The following is a 25,824-nucleotide window of genomic DNA, read 5'->3' on the forward strand; positions in this document are numbered from 1 at the left end:
AGTGAGGTGTTTGCCGTGTTGTAAGATGGTGTGAAACTTCACTGACAGTCCCCGATGGGTGCCAAAACCTGCAGCTGGGCACAGCCCACCTCACAAACCTGGGCAAGAGGTTCATGAAGAGGCTGAGCAGAAGGCTCTTGCTTTTAATACGAGCTCTCTGTTCATCCAAAAAGAAAAGCCCTGAAATAATTAATGTGATTCTGATGGCTTAGGGCAGCGCTGATTAAAGTCATGTGAGCCCAGGCCTCTACCATTGTCAGCTCGCATTAATGTTGGGAGGCAGAAGTGCGGGGTGTGCTCCCTCGCAAATCACAGCCTTGTCAGACCCTGCGTGCTCGCTGCTGTCATACGTGGGGATTATTTCAGCCTTCGGAAAAACAGAAGCGAGTGTGTAAAACACATACGCGTCAGGCACGTTTCTATTCTCTGCCTCCACTTTTTCCCCTGGTCAGAGCAGGATTGGCTGCACGCGATTCGGACTCCCGACTTGTGTCATTAAACCAGCCCTAATCAATGAGTCTTGGTCTTTCCACAGCCTGGAGGCTCCCACTCTGCCACACGCACATTTGGCATCGGGTGAAGCGGGATCCTGCTGTGTCAGACACCTCCCTGGTTGACAGCTATGCACCGTAAAAATCTGAGCAGTATCTAAATCCATGTCAGGCTAATCCTGCCTTGGTGAACAAAGAGGCTGCTTACAAACAGGTGTAGCTGTGCAACAGCAGATTTCTCCTTTACTACTTGCTTTGAGGAGCCTGTCAGCCTTGGGAAAGCAGTTCCATTCCCTCGTGTGCCTCTCCTGAGCGCTCTCGCTTTGCTCCAGGGTCCCTTCAGTAATTTTTCCTATGGTCCTAGGCGGTGCTGTTGCCTCTACAGCACAGGATTCACAAAGAGCAGAGCCTCCTGTTCCCCCTGCCTGCACACGGGATCGTTGGCAGGGCAATTAGCAGGGATGTTGTGGTCTGCCGCATTGTGCAGCGGCTTTAATGACCGGCAGCTCCTTGGAGGGCAGAGCCGAGAGCTCAGCTGAGCCGGTGCAGCCGCTTCTTCGTCCCCAGGCATTGGTGACATGCAGGGATTGAGCACGGAAACCTGGAGCAAAGTGCATCGGGGCATCCGTGTGCAGAGGAGGAAATTGTTCTCGAGGCTCTCTGGGATGGATTTACACAAACTCCAGAGCTCGCGTGGCCAAGGCTATGGTCAAAAGCAGGGAAGGGGTGATGTTGCAAACACTGTCCTTCCTCGGTTTGTTGAAGGGCTGCTGCTCAGCTGCGGGGTGAGGGGAGTCCAACCCAACCCTTTTGGCCATGAAGATCCCCTCGTGGCAGGTGAGAGCCAGACCTGCCCCACTGGCGCGCTCTCAGGCTGGGATGCCATCTCCCTGGACTCTGTGCCGGTGTTTTCCAGGGATGCACTGAATCCCAGGGACTCCCAGTTTGCTGCTGCACTGGCAGCGATGGGGTGAATGTGGGTGCTGCCAGTGGAGCCTGTGCCATGGGCTGTCCCCAGCACTGCACAGCTGCCTGTGGGGCTAGGGGGGAATGTGCTGCCCATTTCCCCCGTGCCCTTTGCGCAATGCAAGGCGACAGTTTTCCAGCACTGCTTGTTTAATAAGTGAGCTGCAGCCAGAGGATAATGTACATCCAGGCTGGGAGCAGTGGGCTTGATCTTAACTTGTCCTTATTCTTTGTTTCTTCTGCTGCATTGGGGAAGTCATGACTCAGGTGTCTATCCTCTTCTGCTTTGCTCAAGAGATGAGCCCTCTCTTGTTACTTCATGTCCTTTCCCAAAGTTCAGACACATTCCCAACTTATTGCCAGTGGCTGCTCTTTCTCAAGCAAGTCCTAATTTTAGCTGTCAGCCCCAATTCCCAAAAGGCCAGCTTCAGGTTTTCGGTACTGCCTGGCTGTGGGGAGGTGTTTTAGCCCCTTGGAGAGGTTTGCTGGGGCTGTGACACAGCCTCGGAATATTTTTCCTGCTCAGTTTTCTTGGGCTGTATTTTTCAGCCTGTGTGTATCTTCTGATGAGCTTTGCACTTCTCAAATTTTAAGGAGAATTTTTAAACCTTGGGGAAAGGGTCAAATGAGTAAAAGAAACCTTTTGCAGTCATACATGGGACTGGACATTTACAAGTTCTTTATTCTCTATTCCCCCACCAAAGATATGCTCCCAGCAGCTCTCTGTGCTGCTGTTTGCTGTTGCTGCAGCTCTCTGTTTTCAGTTTCCCATTGATTCTTTTTTAGATGAAAATGGATAATATTTTTGCATTGAACAGCCAAGGAAATATGTTTTTGGTGTGCAAGTTCTCTAGTATATAAATTTCCCCTGGAATTATTGTGGGATAACATGGATAAAACCAAAATTTTTTTCTTTTTTTTTCCCCTTGTTGTTTGCATCAAAATACTCCACAAGGGGGCAAAGATTTCCATTTCCAGCTCAGTTTACTTCACTACCAGGACCAGTTTCTCCAAAATGCTCTAGAGCACAAAATCTGCAGCTAGATCATCAGAAGACAAGATCACTGCAGGGGGCAGAAAGTGCTAAGCTCTTCCAAAAATCTATTTTTTTTTCTTTCGTATTTAAATAAATACATTGTCAGCATAGCTGAACTGTGGCCAAAAATGCAATTCCTCTGCACAACCTACTCCTGACAAGAGACTTTGTCACATATTTTGGGTGGATAGGCAGCACCTGGGACTCCACCAGTGTCCTGTTTTTGTCAGAAGGAGAAACTGATTCCACAGCATGTTTGTACAACACATCCCTCTTCATTCAGAGACCATTTCCCCCCCCTACCTTGAACTGCCACGGAAGAAGCCACAGAAACTCTCCCTTTTTGCAGTTTTATGCATTTGTCTTCTGTTATGCAGGATGAGCACTGCAAAGTTTCAGCCAGGGTGTTGAGAAGCTGGCACCTGACCTGGGCCTTGGGTAGTGTATGAGAAGCTGCAGTTTTCCACGGATTTATTTTGTCAGGGCTGTAAGGGGTTTCATCCCACCACCTGTATTTAAGTGTGCAGTCTGCTTAAATGGACTCAAGGTAGTCATTTTAGTCTTGATTTCTAGCCACTTTTAGTCAAGAGTCTTTCTGGCAACCTGTTGATGTTTATCAGCAGCTCTGGAGAAGATTGTGGGCTCCAGAGGGTCAGGGATGCTCTTACTGACTTGGGTAGTTCAGTGCCCCATGCTCTTGGCAGCTACTGTCAGAAGTCAATACAGTTCAGCTGATCTGCTTTGCTTTGCACTGAAAAACACGATCAGCATCTCAGGGTGAGGTCTGAACTGCTCTCTCTGCAGCACTCAGTTACCAAACAGCCCAGTGCTCATCTGGCTGCAATTTAGCTGCTTTCCTGCCTGTATGTGTGAACTGAATGAGCCAGATAGCAAGATCCAGACCAAGGAGGAACAAGGCAGGAGATGGAGAACCCATCCTTTCATTGGCATTATGCTCATCTCTCTTGGGAAAGCTCCACTTGTACCAGGACACAAACAAACCTCTTTATCTGAGCAGTCCCCATGGGAGGGGCATTGCAGTGACCCCCTGCAATTCCTCATGGGGATGATGTGTTGAAGCTGCTACAGCATGTGGAAAGAATTTTGGCCCCAAACCTTTTTGGCCTCCTCTGGTGATGTGAAAGTCAATAAATATTGTCTTGAATTAATTTAATTACACATATGCATTATTACTGTGGTTGAGTTCCCTTTTTTCTGGTCCCCTCTTAAACTCCTAAACAGAGATGTTTCAGGCTTTTTGAAGGAGTTATTTTTGGGGAAGACAACTTTCCCTCTGAAGAATTTTTCCCTTATTTTTTGAAAAATGTCTGTGTATTTGCAATTGAAACTCTAGTTTAATTAGAGATGGTTTTACTTGAGATATGCTGACACTTCCATTTGCAACCCAAATACGAAATGGAATTCATAGTTTGTTCAAAATTTAAACCTTTCATATCACAAAGCGAGAGCACTTTTTGAAGTTTAAACTTTGTTTCTTTTTAAATCAGAAAGTTTTCAGAGTGTTCTTACTATTTCTCCAGGGGCTGAATAAAGCTTCACATTTTAGTCCCTGTACTCCACATTCTGTAACCCAGCTATTTCCAGTGATATTGGCCTGAAGTTTCACGGGATGCTTGTAGTTATTTTAGTAGTTTGACCAAACAAACAAACCAATCCAGATGGCTGGACTGAGAGATGTAAAATGTTTTTGTATTTTTTTTTTAAATTACAAAGGAGTGATTATCCCCAGTATAGCTGTTTTAAAATGGCTTCATTTAAAAACTGAAAGGCTATGTGTGAATTAGCTTCATTTACCACTTAAAAAGCTATAAATGTTGGAAATTGTTTCAGATATTTGTATTTGAAAGTCTGGAGATGAGTAATCACAGCAGGTATGCTTTGTTCAAAATTGCTTTAAAGGACAAAGGCAATTTCACATTCTTTGAGAGATCTAGTCTATCCTTTAAAAGATGCTGGTAGTGAATCAACAACTTGAATGCAAGGCTGAGAGGTCAAAGTCATTTGGGCTGTTGGACCTGTTTTTTTTTTTTCCAGTGTAAACCTGAAGTATGTGCAACTTAACAACAATCTAATCTGTTGGGATTTTTTTAAGACTCAAAAAGGGGGCACTTTGTATGGTGACTTTCTCCTCTGTAATTATTTCATCCCTTCTGTGATGGAGCATTGGCTGCCTGGGGTTTCCTGTCCAGAGTGAAGCAAGGGGTCCCCAGACCTGTGGACACATCAGCCCTCTGTGCTGATCTGCTCTGTGTTTGCCACCCTAACCTGTTTGGTTTGCAGTAGAAGAGTTCCTGAAATCAGAGACTTCTGTTGCAGTGTTTTCAGGTACCCTCTGCCAGCAGGAGGCTTTAAATTTCTTGATGCCAGTGGCTGACCCCTTTTAGCTGGGAAATAGTGGAAGTAGGAAAAACAACCTCAGAGATTCTGTTTTTCCAGACACAGTTCCCTGTGTCAGAGCAGGTGGGAGATTGCACTGAACCTTGATGTCAACCCAAGGTCATCTTAAAAGAGCATTGAAAAGCATTTGCTGAACAGTTTGGGGAGCTCTTGTTGGGGGAGGATTTTTCTGCATATTGAGCAGTACAAATCCTGGCACTGCAGATGTGACTTGTGTTTCATTTGAGCACACTGTTGTGAGTTTAAGAACTACGTACCCTGCTTAGCTAAATAGTGAGCAGGCAGAACTCTTGACATACTGCTTTGGAATAAGCCCTGAATGTAGGCAGACACATTTTTTCCTGTTTTAATATGCTCAATTAAAACAAGGAAATCAAACTGCAAATAGACATTTTCACATTTGTGAAGGTCTGCAGGAATCCTGTGGATGCTCTGGGAAGCAGAGCCATCCAAGGGATGTTGTCCAGCCGTTTGTGGTGTGGGGGTTTGCAAGAGCTGCAGAGGAAAAGTGATCTTGCATAGTAAGGTCTGTGCTTGAATCTGATTCAGAGGGACAGTTTGAGTTTTCACAGTGAAATCTGGTACTTTTTCCTTTTTCTTTCAGGGTCAAGTTAGACCATAATGTTATCTGAGTAGAAGGTTGTTGAATTTTTCTACCTTAATGCAGGAAAAAATAAGTGCACTGAAACTAGTCACCTATAGTGAGATTTAGATCCGTCTTATGTGTTAGATGGAAAAATGCATATTTTTTTATGATAAATGACTTTGTTTTGCATGTATCTTTCTGTCAGTCTGCCTATCAAAATCTGTCATCGGGGAATTAAACTGTACCCAGCATTAACTAGCAGCAAAACCATAATTTATATATTTACTTATGTGCATGCAGAAACCCCGATCAAAGAAGGGAGAGAAATTGATGGCAAACACCCACTCAAAGACCAATAACCGTCTGTTCTCTCTCTCTCTCTCTCCCTCTCCTTCCACTTGCTTTCCTTCCTTACAGCAGCCACTTGAAAGGAAAGACAGCCAAAACAGTTCCCAGCACAGCGTCTCCAGCCACCGCAGCGGGCACACCGCGTCCCCCGTGCACAGCACGCAGGTGCTGCCGGACTACAGCGCCGCGGAGGCAGCGCCTGCGGACCAGCCGGACACTTCTGGGCAGAAGAAGCCAGATCCGTTCAAAATCTGGGCCCAGTCCAGGAGCATGTATGAAAGCCGACGTGAGTATATGAAGCAGGTGTGGTTGCTAAGGCTACGGCTCCGGCAGCTGCTCCCTGCGTGTTTTCTTTGCGAAGGGCTGGATCTTTTTAGATTTCTGTTGAAAATGTAAGGCTTCGGTTGGTTAATTCGGTGTCTGCCAGTGATGTCTACTTGGTAGAGCTGCGGTTTCCTCTCTGGCGAGGACCGAATTTAGATCATCTCTAGGAAAGGGCACATAAAGCTTAAAATGAAAAATCCCTTTAGAATTAAAGACCATCTTTTCCCCTATGTTTTTATTTTACTTTTCAGTTAGGCTGAAGGAGAATTTCCAAGTTTGTTATCTAGATCCTAAACTCTTTTTTGATGTTAAGACTCGTTGTCTGATATGCATAGGAATTTCAATGAGGAAGGGAAGTAATTAGTTTGCTGAAATTCATATCAGATGCTTTTCAGCCTCACCCTGGGGAGGAGAAAATCCAGCTGAGCCATTTTACTTTGACCAGAGTGGACACTTTTAACAATACAGATATCAAATGCATATTGTAAGTGGCTTTTATGGCAATTAATAATCTGCGCACTTGGCTAATAGTTCAGCAAGGTTTTGACTCTGCTCCAAGACTATAAATATGGTTTCAATCAGCTTCTTCTCTGCAAACAGAATAAACACATTGGCTTTGCTTTAATTGCACTGCTGAAGATGATCAAATTTGTAAAAGCTTCTTTAAGAATTAGAGTATTAGGTTCCTTTTGAAAGGCAGTAGTAACTTCAGTTACAGAAAAGGAAGTTTCAAAGTCTTCATTCTGTGAGAGTATCACCTGCAGTTTGATTTTAATGTCCTAGCTGGAAATTGGTAAAACCAGTATGAAATGAACGTTACTTCAGAATGAAAAATGGTAGGACTGTTTTTCTCTGACCAAACGAGTCACTTTGAAGTCTTATATCTTGGAAAAATTAAATCATGAGTCACAGTTTCTTGGCTGAAGATTCTTCTCTTTGGATTGAATGTCTCAGCAATGCAGTTTGTAGGTGTCTCAGCTTCTGTGCACTGCTTCCCTTCCCATCCCTTCTCAGAGATTAGGTGTGCTGACCCTGTGGGCTCTTGCGCCAGGTCATACTGATCTGCGAGTGCAGTGACAGAACTTGTACAAGCAGCTCACTGAAATAGGAAAAAGGGGCAAGAGCTGAGGGATGGTGACTATTCAGCCCTGCAGAGCTGTGGGTAGAGCTTCTCCTTCTCCTGCCCTGGTGGACAAGGCTGAGGCTGTTCTGTGGCACTGGCATTGCCACTGCTCAGCTCGCATGGTTCCTGTTGGCGCTGTGCTGGCATTGCCTCTGACCCCCTGCAGCTACTTAGCTAATTTCTAATTAACTGTTTAACTCCTACTAATTAGTCATTAGTATCAGCTTAGCAGCCTTAACTCCTGTCTGTCTTTCCTGATAAAACCCAAGACTGAGCTGGAGAAATCCTGAAGTGCACAGGCAGGCAATTGCCCTTCTGTGTCCACTTCCAGCACCATGTACTAAATCCTCCCTTTTTCCTCAATGCCTGCAGTTATCTTGTAGAGGTTTTATCCTTGTCTGTGAGTAGAGGCCTTCAACAGGCCTTTTCACCGTCTCTTGACCACCTGTTTTCCCACACCCCATCTTTCCCTGTGCCACAATCCTCACTGCTGGGCCTGTTGTTAGACTGGGATCTCCTACACCCCTTCAGCTTCCCTGTCTCACCTTTCCATGGTCCAGCATCTCTGTAGTGGTGTTGATCCTCTTCTACTGCTTCAGTCCTTGTCTCCCGCCTCTTCTACCAGATGAGACTTACCTGTTTGAACGTCGCTGCTTCTCTACCACCTTTCCATCCCCTTGCTCTTCCTTTCCAGGAAGGTGTTTTCTGAGGTTTCTTGATTTCATAGATAGAAGGTTTTTCAAGAGTGGCCAAAGTGTGATATGGTCTTGTCTCCTTGTAAACTTGTGCCACTTGAAGTGTCCAAGGGCCTATGAATTTCCAACCCTAAGCTGGAGTGAAGCACATTCCTTGGGGATTAACCTGCATTCTTAGCTAGTGACATGGCTTTGCTGTGCCTAATGAAGTGTGAAGAAAAACAGGAAAGATAAGTGAAAAATGGAGTTGGACACACTCTGTCTCCTGTCATGATCTGATCCCGTAGTGTGACTGGTGGTTTTATTTAGAGATTCCTGGTCAGCTCCTTCTCCTTCCCTCACAAAGCCCTCACTTCTCACCAGTCTCATAAATGGAGGCTGTGGTTCGCAGCTGAAACCTGGGTGTGCTGCCCTGGGAGCTTGCAGGGAGGCACCGCGTTTGCTTCCCTTTGTTATGAACCTGAATCATCCCTTAGAGACTCAGTTCCCAGTGTTTCCCAAGCACCAACTGTGTGGCTCTCTGATCACTCAGAGAGAGCTCTGCTGACACAGAGCACTAGAGTGTGTGGTGGGAGAAACCATTCCCTGAGCACTCCAGTTTCATTGTCTTCTGCTCCACATGTGCTGTTCTTCGTGTTTGTACCCAGCTGCAGTTCGGTTTAACCCCTGTGCCACCTTTGGCTGGTGGAGATACAGTCATATCATCGCTTCCTTCTTTATTTGAGCACTCGTTCCCTTTGGCTTTGGGTCTGAGGTTAGCATCTCCCATGGCATCCATAGCTTTGGGTGCTAGATGTGACTCTCTCTGCAGTCTTCTGATGAAAGTGTGAACAGAACTAAATGAATGTCTAATGTACAGCAGGAGGATACCACCCTAGTGCCAGTGCTGAGGGTGGCTGATACATCCAATAACCGGGCATTTCGTGGGTGCTAAAATCCCCCACTGCCTGAGGAGGTCCAGCTCAGCTCTCTCAACTACCCAGACCAGGGCTTACTCTCTGTTGATTGCTGGCCTTAAATTTTAAAAAAACAGAAAAAGATTATGAAATGTTCTTTTGAGAGGCAGGGCCTTGAACCCCAGCAAGTGGACTGAAAAACAGCAACAACCCTTTGTGTTGAAGCATATGATGAATTTTAAAAGGATAGAATTTTAGAGCATTAGATCATCTTAAGTGTTTTATTTTTTCCCATTTGTGAAATTGTTCAGCATAAAGAGTACATAGTGCAATTTTTCAAGTGCAGCTGACACAAGAAGATGAATTCATTAGCCCCAGCCCAGACAGATTTTTTTCATCTAAAAATAATAATATAAGGAGGTTTTATTCAATATATGAATTCATCGTCTCCAGGATATTTCTAAGAAGTACTGAATCTATAATGAACACCTACTGCCTTTTTTGCTGGGAGTGCATCCCACTGTTACTAACATTAATAATAAGAATGTAGACATGGGAAGCACAAGCAACAGTTTAACTTTTCAGAATTGGTAAAATGCGTTCTTCCTCTATTTGAGTTGTCCTTGGATCAGTATTTCATTAAAAAGAACTGCGTTTGCCTTATGTGACCTATCTCACTGAAGCCATTGGTAGAGCAGAATTAAGTTCAAAAGCACCAGCTAACCCATAATTGTGTTAAAAGCATGTGTTTTTTTGATTTACCCAATGCATCTTCATACCAGGAAGCACTCTTAATTCTGCAATGGCTCCATCACTGTATCTGGACCCTGGCTGAGTGGCAGCAGAGGAGAACTGCAACTTTATTCCACAAATGTGTGTTAAAGTTCCTTCACGTGCAGCTCCCCAGGGTGAGGGGATGAGCCCTGCGAGGTGCTGAGTGCTTTGGCTCCGGTCCAAGGAAGCTTATTTTCAAGCTGTAAACCCAAAAGGACTGGGGATGCTTTAAGGCTAAGGCTGAGCTCAAATGCTCTGCTGCAATCTGTCCCAGAGTTGCCAGTCTTTGCTGGATTAGGACGTTTGAGAATAGCCGGCTTTGTGCTGAGTGAATGTGAAAACAGATCATTTGGTGGCGATAACAAATGCACTCTTTGCTGGTGCTAAGTTTTAGCTGCCTGAGCTCCTCGTTATTGGTAACTCATTGCTGCTCGTGGGAGTTGTGTACATGAATCAGAGAGAAGGACAAACCCTTAAGGTTTAAAAACTGAAACTGTTCCAGGATCCAGGAATGACACACATGAAGAGCACTCAGTGAGAGGAACGGCAATTGAATGGCTTAGCAGAGAGCCGCAATTCTAAAAACCTCGCACTGTTTTATTGAAATATATTTTTATAATATGCTTTTTATTTTTCAATGTATTATTAAACTTCCTTAAAGATTAACGCAATCTGTTGTCAAATTTTTCTCATGTGGCCTGATTGCTTTGCAAAATACCGTATCCTACATATGGCCATCTGTCAAAACAGCAGTGACAAAATGAATTAATCTGAATTGCAGATGTGTTAATGAATCCCTTTGAAGGGCTTAAGCATTTAATTAAAAGTAAAGCAGAACACGATAGATAATTTTTAAAGCTTTTAAAATATTCTAAGTTATCATTAATATTTGAATTTTATTTTCAGGCACATAATTTGTTTGGTAGGATTTTTCTCTCCTCAAATCTAATTAAAATAATACAAACAAGTCTTGACCCCGGTGTGTAGTGTTCACTCACCAGCAATTACATAGAATTAAAAATATTTGCACAATGATACAAACATTAGATACTTTCTCCCTAAAATAGAAAAGAAAATCACTCTCCAGAAATTGCAGCCGCCTTCTGATCAGGCTGACTTTCAAGATGATGCTTAATAAAAGCCCTTTGGTAGGGTTATGTCCTTTTATTATATTAATAGTAGACAAACAGTTACAGTCATACTCTTGGACACACAGATGTGTCCGTGCCCTTAGGGAAAGTCTTGCTAAAAAGGACAGTACTACTCGTAGTACTCACAGCACATCGAGTGAGCAGTGGAGGGTGGGAGTGGAGTCATGGGCAGGCTCCATGGCTCACTCACGGCATCACACCCTCCCCAAACCTCACTGGCAGAGCTTGGTCATCTTGTCAAGAACATGCTGAAGCCATCTTTCAAAAGCTTCCCGTGCCACCAGGAGGGTTGGTTAAAAGGAGAAGGCAAAAAAACCTGGAATTCTACTGCAGTGGGGTAGTTTAGAAAATGAGTTTCTTGCAAATATGGAACCTCCTAAGATTTTATGGCTAAATTGCAGAATTTCTCAACTCTGACACTCTCCAACAGCTTCAGTGAGACTGTTCACTCTTAGTTTCAGAATTGTCTTTATATACTTTGCTGAATCTGGGCCTTAAACCTTTTATACTTTGCCAAGCTATGAGTCACTGAGAGTGCTGCTGCCTCAAATGAGCCAGTGACTAAAGCAAACTCATACTGATCATTCTTGAATCCATCTTGTGTTGAAACTGATGTCACACTGGGCAGATTTTTCTTTTATATAACATATAAGATAGTTGTTGAAATTTGTATAGAAAAGTTTGATTAAAACTACCTCTAATTAAACACTGTGTTCATTGTTCATCACCACATATTTAGAATTTTTTTAACATTAGAAAAAAATATTTACATTTGAAAAACTAACCATGTCATGAAAGTGAAAATTTTTTTTGTAGCAAAGTATATTTAAGGTGTTCTTAAAGAAATTTTCCCTCTGAGGAGAAAAAAGAGGTTGTCCAAATATACCTGCATGCATGTGCATAAATGTATGAATTCATATGTGTGTTTATTATATATCCACATGTGCACAGGCGTGTGCAGATAGATGTGAAATTTAGTGTGTCATAATCCATAGTACCTATAATCTTAAAAAAATTATGCATGAAAGCCTAACATGATCCATAAAGTCACAATTACTTAAATGAACTAACAAGAAAGAAGATACATTAAGCTCTGCAAAACTGTAAAATTAATATTGCAGCTATGTCACCTTCGCCTGCAACTGGACTGAGCAAGGGTGAGAGAGAGAGAGAAATCAATTCCACGAGTTTTGGAGAATGTAAGACTGTGCCGAGAATGTATCTGTGTCTTGTGATGTCTTGTTCTGGTGTCATTGCTGCTCTGTGGCGGGGGGCTCTTCATCACCAAGGGAGTCTGGCAGGGCCATAGGCCAAGGTTAGCCACCAGGGTGCAAAGCACTCGCTTTACTGTGTCCTGGCTGGCGGCGGATCGCGTAGGCGGTGGTGGGGTGGGCGTATCATGGTCCTGTTTCGTTCATGAGTTTGCCCACGTGGCTCATCATCGGAGCTGCATCACTCACTTCTCTTCCATTCCTCCTCATGGCCCCAGCAGAACTCTTCTTACCACTTTTGCAATGCTCTCCAAGTGCTCTGGTTTCATTCACAACGAGCAGACTGGCAAATTTTAGCCATTTGGGCTATGCACATGTTTTATCAGAGTCAGACATGCTTGAGATCAGTCAAGGTATGGGGATGCAATGAATGACTCCTAGAGGCCATTTTCCACTCGTTTTCAGCAGAGTTTGAGCACCACCATTTTTCTCTTTAAGTAGGGAAAGTGGCTTCTCTGAAGTGCTAATGAATAATGGGAGAGCCTAAAATAATTTTCCAGTAGGGAACCTCAGGGGGTCCCACCTCACCTGCACTGAAGCACAGAGGTGGATGGGTGTTCTGGGCTGTGCCAGTGAATCACTGTACTGCAGAGCTAGTGCAAAAAGTGGTCAAAGGAGTTTTGCTTGGTTTGTACTCACTCTGTGTAAATGTGTGTTGTCTGTATGTCTGTCGCATCTGTGTTCCACCTCTCTGTAATCCTTCCAGTGGAAGGAGTGTTACATGGATGAACTGGCTTCTTTGGGGGATAGACTTGTCTTTTGATGTTGCTTTGGTTTGATGCTGCCAGTCCGGCCGGGCTTGCTGTTCCCTCCAGCAGCATTAATTGTCTTGCTGGTACCCAAACCAGGGACATACGGCATCGTTCAGTGAGACTGGAGGGCTGACAAATGGGAAGGTGTTGAGAGATGCTGAGGAAACGGGCTCTGCTGAAGCTCTCTGCAGAAGCCACTTTACCTCTGACAGATCCAACACGCACTATTAATTGGTTGGGGCCAGCCTTTGCCAAAATAGCCTGCGAAGGGCTGGAGAGACACTTCCAAGTGTCTCTGCTCGTCACGCTCCCCTCGCTGAAGGCAGTGACAAACACCAATTAATTCATTGTCTGAATTCTGCTGTTGTGCCACACGTCTGTAGGGTGGAGAGCTGCCTTCAGCCAGAACAGATGAGCCGCTCAGGCACCCAGTGTATTCATCACCTGACTGCTCTGTAATTGTGTCTGGACAAAAATTATTCTCCAGTTCAGTAAGGGCATGGGTCTTAAGCTTAGTTTATAACTGCAGGTAATTAAAGTGTGAAAAGATTATATATAAAGCCAGTTTAAATGAAAATATCAAAGCAGGCATCTGTACCTTACCACTCACCTATCCATTTAATTTTTAGTATTCCCAGATCTTCAGTTCATATTGTATTTTAATCCTCTTGAATCATTGAAGAGAGACCATCAGAGCTAACCAAAAGTCTTAACACTGAAAAGCACCAGACCAGACCCAAATCATTGCACATTAGGCACAGGCAGTGTAAAATGCAATTAGGGCCCAATCCGACACTCACTGATGTCAATAGAAAAGAACCTGCTCATAGATACAGAAAACTAAATGATGTTTCATTAAACATGCTGCATCCTGTGTCTGAGTAGGCACTTATTTAAATCAGATTCCTGAATTATATACTTTGGTTTCTTTACTGAAAATATAGGCAGCTGACTGGTAAAGGAACAGCTTTTTATTATCATTAATTATAAATTTTGGGAGGGGATCATTACAAAATTAGTCAATGTTACAGATACTATCCAATAAATATTAAATGAACCTGAAGTTGTCTTCTGATATGATTTAATGCTAGCAATTAGTTTTGCATTTTTTAAAAAGGATGAAAGCAAGCATGAGTAAGTTAATATAAAACATTACTGTTCAACCGCTCTTCAAGGTTAGTACTTCACTGTATGTAATATTCATTGTAACAACCTAGCTGGTGTTCCATACTAATGAGTAGGTGAGGTTGGGTTTTTTTTTATATTTCCAACTTGTTTTATCTCTTCAGTGGTTTTGCAGAGCCTGTACTCAAGCAAGTGAGAGTCAGGAAAGCTGCATTGTTTTGAGTGGAACTCTTTTGATTTACAACAACTGGGGATCTGCCCCATTGTTATTTAAAGCAGTGTTAGTAGAAAGACAGAAAACTGAGCTTGGGAAAGTTAATTAAACAGTAGAAGTCATAACAAGTGTCTCTTTTGTCTCCTGTGAAAGAGAAGACAGCTGTATTGTTTCTGGCAGAGTAATTCTCTGTTGTACACATTTATTTATTGACGATTTGGAAGAGGCTCTTGCTCTGGGTAATGATGCTAATATTGACAGAAGGAGATATTATAGTGATAAACAAATGGCAAGTCACAGTTAGACACCTAGAAAGTAGAAACCACTGCATAATTTTTAGTAGTGATTGAAATAATAATCCTTTAGTATTTAAAATTATGTTTGCGATATTGTCTGAAAACTCAAGACCACCTTATTTGAAGGTTAAAATTGAGTAGCGGATCCCCCTACACATACATCTGAATAGTCCTGACTTGGTTATAAAGGTGTAGTTTTTTGATTAAAAATTACAGTTTTTCTTCTCTCCCTTCAGTTCCAGATTACCAAGAGCAGGATATCTTTCTATGGAGAAAGGAAACCGGTTTTGGATTTAGGATTCTAGGTGGAAATGAGCCTGGAGAACCTGTGAGTATCATGTTTTAACTCACGACATCTTTCAGTCATGGCAGTAGCATGTATAGATGTGCAGAACTGTTCTATAGCATGACTGTTGAAGTAACTTGTGGATTATATATATCCTGCAACTCCTCCCCCCCCCCTTTAAAAAAAATCCCAGAACTCCATAACAGAAATGGGGCTTTTTTCTCCTTCTACTTTTGTTGTAAACCAGATAGAAACACATAGGTCTGGAATTGCCTGGATGCTGAGAAAAGGATGTCCTGGTCAGGTTTGCAAGTATTTTGATCTTAGAATGCCAGGTTTTCTATTTGCTCGATCCTCTTCTCGAATTCACTCAACTTCTTTACCATAAATTCAGTGCCTGTGGGAGGTGTCGTCCTTTCACATGCTGCACAGGTCACAGCTAGGTAGTGGCAGCATGAATTTCCATGTTTTTCCCTGCCAAAATTATTTTGCTCATTTATGGGAAGAGAGATCATGAATTCATCTCACGTTAAAGTAACTCCACAGAACTCACTGAAGATAAACCAAGACTGAGTTGGTGGACAGGCGAGTGGTACCAAGCTTGTAAACCCTAGGGGCAACTGAAAGAGTAACTCAATCTCAACTTCCCTGACAAGACCCTCAGTGCTTTTAACCATCTTCCTGTCTGGTCACTGTCTGGTTGAACGAGTTTCCCAAGGCTATCTGTCATTAGAGTGAATGGACTGCCTAAAGAAACAAGATGTCAATTTATTACAATTCCATGATGTGGCTGCATTCACACAGAGCTGCTTTCACAGGAGCAACTTTCCTGACCAGCAGACATTTGTCAACAATTTCATGTCCCTACTAAATTGGGTCTAACTACGAGTGCCCCTTGCTTCCAGCTGGCTGTTGGGCTGGTTCTCATTTGTCTCTCTTCCTCTGCTAATTCATCAGATTTACATCGGTCACATTGTACCGCTGGGTGCTGCTGATGCTGACGGTCGCCTGAGATCGGGTGATGAACTGATCTGTGTGGATGGGACGCCTGTTGTCGGGAAATCACACCAGCTTGTCGTCCAGCTTATGCAACAGGCAGCCAAACAAGGTCATGTCAATCTGACCGTCAGGCGCAAAGTGGTTTACACAGGTAGGCTGCAGTGTTTCTCTGCAGGGATAGCTTTTCTTGCCAAGCTCCCATCTGCTCAACAAATGGTTTAAAGGAAAAAAAACTTCTCCTTCTAGTACTGGGAAAACTCAGGGGATGTGTTGTTCTTCTTCCTCTTTTGCCTGTTTTTAGTCTTTTTTGTTCTTGATCAAATAAGTTTCAAGTATTTTTTTCCCAGTCAAGAGTCTCTCAATCTCGGTTGGATTTCCCAGTCTTCGTGAAGGTTTTGGATAAAATGAGGAACTGTTTGGTTGCAGTATGTCGTTTTTAGTTCTACTTATACAGCAACAGCACTGTGGCTGACTGCCTGTGTTTTCTGTTTACTTCCTGAAATAAATGTGCTGCCTGATAGTCACCCTTAAACTGGGAGTGAGGGGGAAAAAAGCTGAGGAGTCCACAGGAGAGGAGGTGAAGGCAGTGGTGTGTGGTGTCCCCTGTCCCAGGCTCGGGGAAACTTCAACATGTAGTCAACCAACTGCAGGATGGAAAACTGTAAACGTTGGTTCTGGTGGTGCAAGGCGTGCATGTTTGTTATCATAGAGTCATAGAATGCTTTGGGTTGGAAAGGACCTTAAAGATCATCCAGTTCCAACCCTTCTGCCATAAGCACCTTCCACTAGACCAGATTGCTCAAGTCTAGAGAGGTTTCTGTGTGCTGAGTTATGCTGGGCACTGTGCACACACTGCACCAGTGTAGGGTTTAAATGGACGAAAAAGAAGCTGGCAGAAAGACAGAGATGCAGAGAGAAGTGACACTGCCTGGTGGCACCCAGATGAGTGACTGAAAAATGTCCTGATAGCAAAGAAAATGGAAGACATGAGCATGAGCTTTCTAAATGACATGTGACCTCATGCTTAATATTGGAGAGTAACTTTGGGGTGCTGCCTCTTTCTGTGTGAATCCCTTTAGGGAGCTCAATTGTGGCATTTCATTTAGCTCACTTATTCAGAAAGAAAGGATATTGTGTAGCCTTTCAAGTTTAGGCATCATCGGATAAATAGGCAGCGCTGTACTTTGATCTTAAAGAGCATCAAAATAACATTCAGTTTGGAAATGAGGCCCTCAGTTGAAGTTAGGACTAGAAAAGTACCTCTAAAATAGCTCTGTGTTCTTATCCAGGACTGAGCTCCTTCTGCACAATATTAGATGCTCATTTCTCATTTCTTTCCTCCTTCACTTTGTGGATTGAACACCAGGTAATGTCTCTCCTCTGACAGCCTCTCTTTAATTCCTGACCAAGGGCTGCCAATGTGAGAGAAGCTTCGGGAGAAGAGCTTTGGGAGGAAGGGGAAGGGCAGCTGAATTTTGGTATTGTTTTTGTGCATAGATTTTCTATTCAGTTTTACAGCCTTCAGGCTGGAAATTACCATGAAAGATTTAGATGCATGAGATCTCTCTTGATATTTCATTCAGAGGCATGTTACTCCAGACCGAGCTATTTCTGAATCATTTCAAATGTGGACACTTACTCTAGGATAAATTATTCAGAATCCCTTCTTTCACCTTATATTTGCAGGCTTTTAAATTCTGGTATAACTTTGTAGAGAAGGCTGTTCCTGAATTTTGGTCCCTTGTTCCTCCTGTCATCCGTATGCCAGTAGAAAAAAGATTGTTCACCTAAATGGGTACTCTCTGTCTTGAGATTCATGTAGAGGGAATTTTATGCGCCTGTATTCTTAATATGTAGAATACTATATATTTAGTACATACTTTAAGTGCAGATGGCACTTCTATCCAAGGATATTTTAAAGTCTTTTTTCTTTGGACCATGATTTTAGAGGATTAGATTTTGTTTGCTTTTTTTCTGTTGCTTTTAAGAACTTCAACTTAATTTTGATTCACCAAATTGGAGAAGTGACCTGATTAGTGGAGGCAGCCATTCAGCAGGGACAAGTGCAATATGCTGCTCTCAGCTGCACAAATGGGCTGCAGAGAACAGGCTGAGCAACACGAAGTGGAAGCCGTTGTGGGCCATGAGCTTTACGCTGAGGTTGGCTCAGGTGAAGGAAAACACTCTGCTGGGATGCAGGCAGGGGGGAACTCTCCTGATTTCCCAGCAGATGATGGCTTAGTGCAATATGGTCCAGCACTTCAAGAAAGACATGTTTGAGTTGGAGAGAGCCCAACTGGAGGGAGTCCAGAGGACCAGGGAGAATAAGGAGAGCTCTGGAAAACATGGTCTGCAAGGAAATACTGTGAACAAATTTGGATTCTTTAGCTTAAAGCAGAGAAGGGGGAGGAGGTATTGTACTCCTCAAGACTATAAGAGGCTGCTGCAAAGAGGAAGGGAATAATATGTTCTCCATATGCCTGTTAGATAGCACTAGAAATAATAGCCTTATGTTGCAGCAGGGAAGATTTAAGTCCGATATTGCAACCAATAGATTGCCTGGGGAGATATTTAACAGCTGATTAGACAAACATCTGTCAGGACTGACACTAAGTATAGTTGGCCCTCACTCAAGCAGAGTTTGGACTAAGCAATTTTTTTTGAGACTTCTTCAAGCCTTGTGGTAGCTGATTAGATTTTAAACTACTACCCCTTCCAATTTCAATTGCTGTTGAACACTTGTTTAATGTTAATGTTAACAATGTTTAATGGTTTCCCTGTCTGTGCCAGTTGCTGATAGTTGCTGGTTCTTCTGTCCAGAATAGTTTGCTTCACAGGTTGTTTTGCTAGTGTGGGAGATTGTTATTACTTATGATCCCATTAATCAAAGGCAATCAGTGCTACCTAACTGATAACACTGAGTTTAAAAATACACAGGTGTTGTGATGGATGTGTGATATTACTGTCTCTCCTCGTGGCTTGTGCACGTATATACAGTTGTACATATATAACTGAAGTGAGGATGTGACAGCTCAAGGAGGCACCTTTCAGCTAATGTACTCTAGGTTTAAAATGCCACCAAGCACCCAAGCACACAGCACTCCACTGGTTTAACCATACTGCTGCTGCAGTTTGGCAGTGAAAGGCTTTGGCTGTGTGACCATACACAGAAGAGGGTGAGCAGGTGTGGTCAGTGCTATCACTGAAGCTATTGGTTGTGACATCCAAAAGGATACAGAGCCCTTGGTCATTATGGCTGTGATCTGTAGACTAAAGCAGGTGATTTTCTCCTGCCTTTTTCCTCAGTAGAGATCTCTTTTCAAACACTAAATGGCGCAGCCTGCTCAAACAATCTTTCTTCCCCTCCTCCCCAGTTCCCAAGGCAGAGAATGAAGTCCCATCCCCGGCCTCTTCCCACCACAGCAGCAACCAGCCGGCCTCGCTGACGGAGGAGAAGCGAACGCCGCAGGGCAGCCAGAACTCCCTCAACACCGTCAGCTCGGGCAGCGGCAGCACCAGTGGCATCGGCAGCGGTGGTGGCGGGGGCAGTGGCGTTGTGAGCACCGTGGTCCAGCCCTACGATGTGGAAATCCGCCGCGGCGAGAACGAGGGGTTCGGCTTTGTCATCGTCTCGTCCGTGAGCAGGCCCGAGGCGGGGACGACGTTCGGTGAGTCGTGGAGTTTTTTAAATGCGCCTCAGATGAGACGCAGGTTTGAGCACTGCAGCACAAGGAGGCGAGCGGGGATCTGTTTAATTAAAAGTCGTGGGCGTGCCCCAATTTATGTAATTAATAGCTTAATCGGAGGCAAAGACTTGGTAGGTGTTTGCCTCCTGGGTTTTGTTCAGCACTGAGTCGAGAGAAGCAAAATGAGAAATCCCAACCTGAAGAGCAAAAATTGCCACCAATGGCAGTTGCTGATGGTCACTTTCTGGGAGAGCCTTTCTGGGGTTTGCTCTCAGAAGAGCTGCTGGGGATCCTCCCAGTGATGCTGTTTGCTAGTGCAGAAATGGAGCAGGTGGAATGAAATATGTCTCCTAATGGTGGAATCGAGCCAGTTGATTTAAAAGCAGTAATGCTTAAACTGATTAACTTCTCTTTGGCAATCAGGGTTATTCTGATCCTCATTATGGAGTGAACCTGCTGATAGATGGAAAGTTTTAATTAATAGTGCTTGCTGGTAATACATAAAATGCAGAATACTGTTAAAAAACCAAGATGTTTTTTTGACCCATTTCACCTCTTCCCAAATCCATTTCTTCAGAGTAGGGTGAAATGAAGTATATGCAATGTCACACATAATGTCCTGCCCTAATAGAGGGTGATCGTGGTTTCTGTTTGAAGACAGTCTTTCTGCCAGGCAGACACCCATTTCCAGGTGTTGCTGCAAAGGAGGTGTGTGTAAGCTGGTTTTGCAAGTATGCTCAGAACTGCCTGTTCTTGAGCAGGAGCGTCATTGCAAGGAGGAAATCAGTCAGAGATGCTATTTTCTTCCCTTTCCATCTCCTCCAAAAGGGCCAGAGGCAGCATCCACTTGGACTTTGTAGTGGAAAAAGGTATTCCCTCTCCGTTAATTTGTGGCAGATGTTAGGGATGGAGGGGGAGAGGAAAAGGCAGAGCACATGCCTTGGCCTTCTTCACACTACCTCTCACAGCAGGGTTGTGGTTTGCAGACAAAATGTATTGGAGGCTCCCTGTACAGCTTGAGGGTTCCTGGGGCATGCAAGTGCAAGAAGTGGCCTTTCCCTCTTTATCCTAGGCTTTTTTTCTGATTTCTTGCCCATCAGTAACACCCTTACTTACATCAAGGGAGCATCACCTCCTTTGCTGGTATTGATGTAGAACAGGCCATTTCTAACACTGTTGTGAGCCATTATGACAGGAGAGATTTCAAGGGGGAAATATCTGGTAGAAAGCCAGTGCATCAAGTTCTGTCAGTTCTCAGACACCAGGCTGCTTCACACTGTCCTTGCTGCTGGAAACTGCACTTGAAAATAGGAGTTTAGGTGCCAGAACACAATGGTATAATATAATACAGATTAAACTGAAGTCAGTCTAAACCAGAGGGAGTGCTTTTGTCTTCTGAATGTATTTGCAAACGTGTGTAAATAACTTTTACTGTATGAAGACTATGCTCTAACTCTTTTCTGCAGAGAAGCCTTGACCTGAGGTTGTAAAGAGTTGTGTTTGCTTTAGCCCAAGATACTCACTAACTGGAAGTTTTCTGTGCAGGGGCTCCTCATGGAGATCTGTTGATCTGTGACTGTTTTTCCTTTAATTTTTTTCAAGTATATTCAACTTTTTCCTAATACTCCGCATGAGATGTGTTCCCTCTGCTGTCTGGTGCTTGCCCTGGACCTGCTTTGTGGTTTTTTTCTTTCATATGTAGTATTTAGAGATGGGCCAAACTGGTTCTAAAACCCACCTTGGTCACTTTGGTGTGGGCTCTGTCATCTGTGTTCAGTGGGTTGGATAGAGTCATACCCTCAAAACAGCCTTTAAACTGGATAGGGCTTTGTATTACCAGAAAGAGAAACTTTCTAACATCATAGTAAAAGAAGAAAAAAGAAATCTCCCTGATGTTTGCAACTAATATTAATGCTTTCTGCCAGTTTTCATCGCATCTCCCAACCTCACATATCCATGTCTTGGCCTTTTCTTCTTTATAGTCTTTCTAGTGTTGTCATGTGTGCAGCAGTGTATATCTCTAAAACTACTAATCAAGTAAAGACTATAGCAGAGATGGGAAAGTGCATCTTGAGGGTGAATGTATTGTGGATGCAAAGTATGAGGTGACTGCTCTGTACCTCATGGTTTCAATCACGTGCTGCATGCCTGAGGGCCTCTTGCCCTCATAAGGAGCCATACAAAAGCCCAATGGATTTATCTTAGTGATGTTGTCTATCCTCTTTGTCCCAATTCTGCATGTTATGGACGACCCTGTGTTTTTGGAACAAACAGTTGCGTGGAACAGGAGGAGAATTTTGTCTCCAAAACACATTCATCCTAAAGTGCTCTTGCTCTGTGTGTCAGACATCTCCATGGTTTTGTGTGTGGTTTTAGAGGTATTTAAATGAGGAAGTCCTTATTCCTTACCTGTTCCCACCCTGGTGCCAAATAAGGTCATAAAAGCAGAAGGGTTAACAGAGGCTGAGGTGAATGCCTGCACCAAACGGGTTACCTTTGTCAGTCTTGGCCCATCTGTAGTGGTCCTGTGCCTTCCCTGGTAGTACCTTTATTCACGATGGAAGAAAAATGTTTCATGTTGCTTCCCCGTGCAGCGCTGATAGAGTGGGTCTGTGTGGTAGAAAGGGAGCCGTGCTCCCTCCTAGGCCTAGAACGATTTTATCTTTCTAAACTGAGAAAGAACAAAACATTGGCAGAACCTTGAACAGCCATTGGCTTAGAGAAGGACCAGAGAGGCTGACAACAATGTAATCTTGGAGAAGGAAGGCTGAGTTTTCTAGAAGCAGTTTCAATCCTTTTCTTCAAAAATAAAATCAGATTTGGGTTATGATGGGGCTGCTAAGTGCAGTTGTAGTCAATAAAAATCTCAATAAAAATCTCACAATTTATTAACAGAAATCCAGGTGGGGGGGAGTTTTGAGTGATTAACAAAACACCTTTTTGTGGAAAAAGTAAAGCTTTGTGCACTCATACTAGTTGATTGCCAATGTTTTGAACACTGGCAGCAAAGCTATCCTATAATAACTTTTGCTTGATGCATTAATTAATTAACCCTTAACCTTCTCTTTCCCTTTTCAACCCTTTTTCTCCTTTTCCCCTTCACCATATTCCCACGTATGTAAACAATTAAAAAACCAAACCAAAAACAAAACCAAAAAAACAACCCCCAAACCAATACAAAAGCGGGAAATGCATGTGTGGCCATGCCTCACAAAATAGGTCGGATAATTGAAGGGAGTCCTGCCGACCGCTGTGGGAAGCTGAAAGTAGGCGACCGGATCTTGGCCGTCAATGGGTGCTCCATCACCAACAAGTCGCATTCAGACATCGTCAACCTCATTAAGGAAGCGGGAAACACCGTCACCCTGCGCATCATTCCAGGAGATGGTAAAGTATATGTTTCCTGCTGTCTTATCTGACCCTCTTGTTGGTTTTTGTTCCTGGGCTTTTTTGTGTCAGTTGGAGCTGCAAAGTCATGGAGGACTCAATTCCCACTCCCGCTTTGGGAGGTAGCAGTGAGGGAGGTTGTGAGCCCTTCATAGCTTTATTTTTTCTCCCTTTTTATAGAAATAGATGGTTTTAAACAGGGAGGTGCTGATTCGACATTAAAAAAATAATATTCCATTCTATGTATCTCCTTTAAATGATCTGCCACGAGTTTGATACACAACTTGGTACACTTTGATTTGATCCTTAGGTTTTAATAATGCAACTTCAGAATATTTGGGAATCGCTTGTTAGCATGTGGGATTCCTGAAGCTTTGTATAGATACAAGCAGGCTATGGACTAAAGAGATAACAGAAAGGGATAAACACTTTGACATGTTTTAAGCTGTTTGAAAAGCAGATTTGTTTTTATTCTCAGTAAGTTGCTTTGGGAGCAAGCTCAATACATTTTTAAATGACTGTTTAAATGGTGGTGGCTCTGGAGCTGCTGTGAGCCTGCAGCTGATCACTGTAAGAGTTACCCTAGAGAGGATCTCAGTGTTTCAGATCAGAGGGAATATGCAGGATCCCTAATAATAAGCAGACACTTGGTACTGGTTTCAGGTCACTGAAGTATTTAATAAAAATAAGGATTTGTGTTATATATCAGTTTCATTACATTGATGCCTAGCTTGACCCCCGAATAGGAACAGAGCAGAAACCTTGTAAAATATCTGCAACAGAACTAAAATTGCTGTGGTTCTAAATTCTGACTATTTATTTATTGTCCTGCTCTGCCATGGATGGGTTCATGGTGAGAGCTCGTTAGGCAGAAACCTTTTAACGTTGTTCTCCTTTTAAGTTAAATCCATGGGTATAAGATTTGATGACTCAGATACAGTGCTAACAAGCATTCCTTAGAGTGGTACAGGACATTATTTGCATTTAAATGTGGAGAAAGTGTGATTAAATTTAAAAGAAACCCAGAGGAAGTATAGCTGAAATGAACCTAGTACCTGAAAAAAGAATGAAGACGTTTGATGATGTGATTTCCAGTGAGAAGCACTGGGTAGTTGCTAACTCTTAAACTTTCTGATCTGAAACATGGATTTGGTTACCCCACAGAGCATGATTATGCTGTGTTTTGTTATAGGATAAAAATAGACTGGGATGAGAAATGATCTGGTTATAAATTGTTTCTGTTTAGGATGATATGTTTTGCACAAAGGCTTTATTTTCCTACTGTCTAGTAGGTACCAGGTCAAATGGTATATGATCCTCTGCTGCTTGCAGCAAATTAGGTGTTCATGAATAATAAAATGACTGTGAATCAGGCTAACATCAGAGCTGGCCTGCGCATGCCTGCTTTGGGAGATAAACTGAGAGAAGAATTGTTCATTACCTGTATTTTAGTATCTCATAAAAATCAAGGAAGGTGAATCTTTAAATAAATGAAGAGCTTGTTTTTTTTAAAGGCAAAGCCACCTGAGAAATAAGCAACTTCTGAATGGTTTAAAAATTTTTTAAGAAGAATGTAGCTTCCTGATATGAATGCTCAGCCAGTCTTGTTCATGCAATTACATGTCCCAGATATCATGTAAATCGCTTAGGTTAGGGAAACACGTACCTGGGACTGACATCACATGTTCCTAGAGAAAGTGGAAAGGTGTTCCCTAGGGAAGGAGTCGACTCTACTCTCATAGCAATGCAAACTTCAAGTCTTTTTATTTACTGTCACTTTAAAATTCCAAGTCAGATTGCCATCTTTGCATAGTATTACCTGCCTTTAATTTCTGAAAGCCACTAAGACCCAACACTCTGAAAATTGCTGAGAGGTTTGCTCTAAACCCCCATGAGATACAAAAAATTAGTCTCAGTGTTGTTTTCTTTTTGATGTCTTTGTGTGCCTTTCTTGATTTGTTGTTTTCTTTGTGTTGACTTTTGAGTGCTTTTTTTGGCAAATATAAATGGTCTATGTGCTTCAAGGAGTGGGGAGCATAAATCAGAAGCTAAGGCACATCACAAGACTCACAATAAACTCACACTGCTAATCTCTTCTAACATTATTAAAAACACCAAGAATTTCTGCTTCGAAATAAGTTCTGCACAAATTAATTGCTACAGACCACTGCAGGATTACATTTGCCATGAAGTTATGATGCTTTAACACTCTTCCAGCTGATGCAAGGATACAGAATGCTGGGAAAGAACAAGCTTAGATTAGACATTTAATTGGTGACTGTTTTAGGGCAGAGCAGGGCAAGGAATCAATGAAATATGTACATTTTAGGACATGCAGTTGTAATTTCACTAAAAATCATTTTTGCTATGTTCTGCTCCGGTTTTGCATGGTGGTTGGAATGCATCCTGAACCAGTGTCTAGAAAACTAGCAAAATTATGCACAACTCCTGACTCATGGGATAGGGTGGGCTAAAGATAGATGCAGTGCAGTGGTGTGAAGATACATCTGTACCAAAGATGTGTTGTTGCTCTGCTTGGGATTATTAGTGTGACCTACTAAAGGGTAGGAATCTTGCATTCTCTTTGAAGCCCATCTTCATCTGATCTCCAAATATTTGTGGATGATTCCAGAGGCTTTTGTTCTGGATGAATACAGAACACTTAACTGTGTTTTGGGGCCTTCTTCTGTTTGAGTTAGATTTTAACATCAAGGCATCTTTACAAAATAAACATAATTATTTCTTAAAATTCTACAGTGTAACCACCCATAGGGATGCCTCTTCCTCACACGAGCCAGCTGTCAGTGGCACAGCATCACAAGGGTATGTTTTGCTCATGCCTAACCTGAGAGGTGCAGGCAGACCCAGGAGCCTCTCTTGCTGCCTGAACTACTGGACACAAGCTAGCTCTGGTCTGGAAAATGTTACAGCTCCATATGCTGAGGATTTGGGCATGTTAACTTGGGCACAGTACTGCAGGCAAAGGAGCTATGTTCTTGT

The 25,824-nt window shown here is 43.0% G+C and overlaps 1 protein-coding gene across 28 annotated transcripts in view; it reads left to right on the forward strand.

The window, feature by feature from the left end:
• The window catches only part of MAGI1 (membrane associated guanylate kinase, WW and PDZ domain containing 1), a 351,112-nt gene that overhangs the window by 300,040 nt on the left and 25,248 nt on the right, over positions 1-25,824 (forward strand). For 15 of the 28 annotated variants that reach the window (XR_007904719.1, XM_051788759.1, XM_051788766.1 and 12 more), the window contains 6 exons: positions 5,915-6,131; positions 11,930-12,007; positions 14,703-14,794; positions 15,710-15,902; positions 19,126-19,419; positions 22,621-22,824. Coding sequence is in view for 27 of the 28 variants with exons in the window: in XM_051788759.1 (XP_051644719.1) it covers positions 5,915-6,131; positions 11,930-12,007; positions 14,703-14,794; positions 15,710-15,902; positions 19,126-19,419; positions 22,621-22,824 (1,078 nt within the window). In the remaining variant the exon portion in view is untranslated. The remainder of the gene's footprint in view (positions 1-5,914; positions 6,132-11,929; positions 12,008-14,702; positions 14,795-15,709; positions 15,903-19,125; positions 19,420-22,620; positions 22,825-25,824) is intronic. The other 13 variants (XM_051788750.1, XM_051788748.1, XM_051788749.1 and 10 more) reach the window with 5 other exon arrangements.

Source organism: Manacus candei, unplaced genomic scaffold (genome assembly GCF_025592945.1).
Source record: "Manacus candei isolate 608988 ecotype Guabito, Panama unplaced genomic scaffold, ASM2559294v1 h1tg000025l, whole genome shotgun sequence".
Taxonomy (NCBI): domain Eukaryota; kingdom Metazoa; phylum Chordata; class Aves; order Passeriformes; family Pipridae; genus Manacus; species Manacus candei.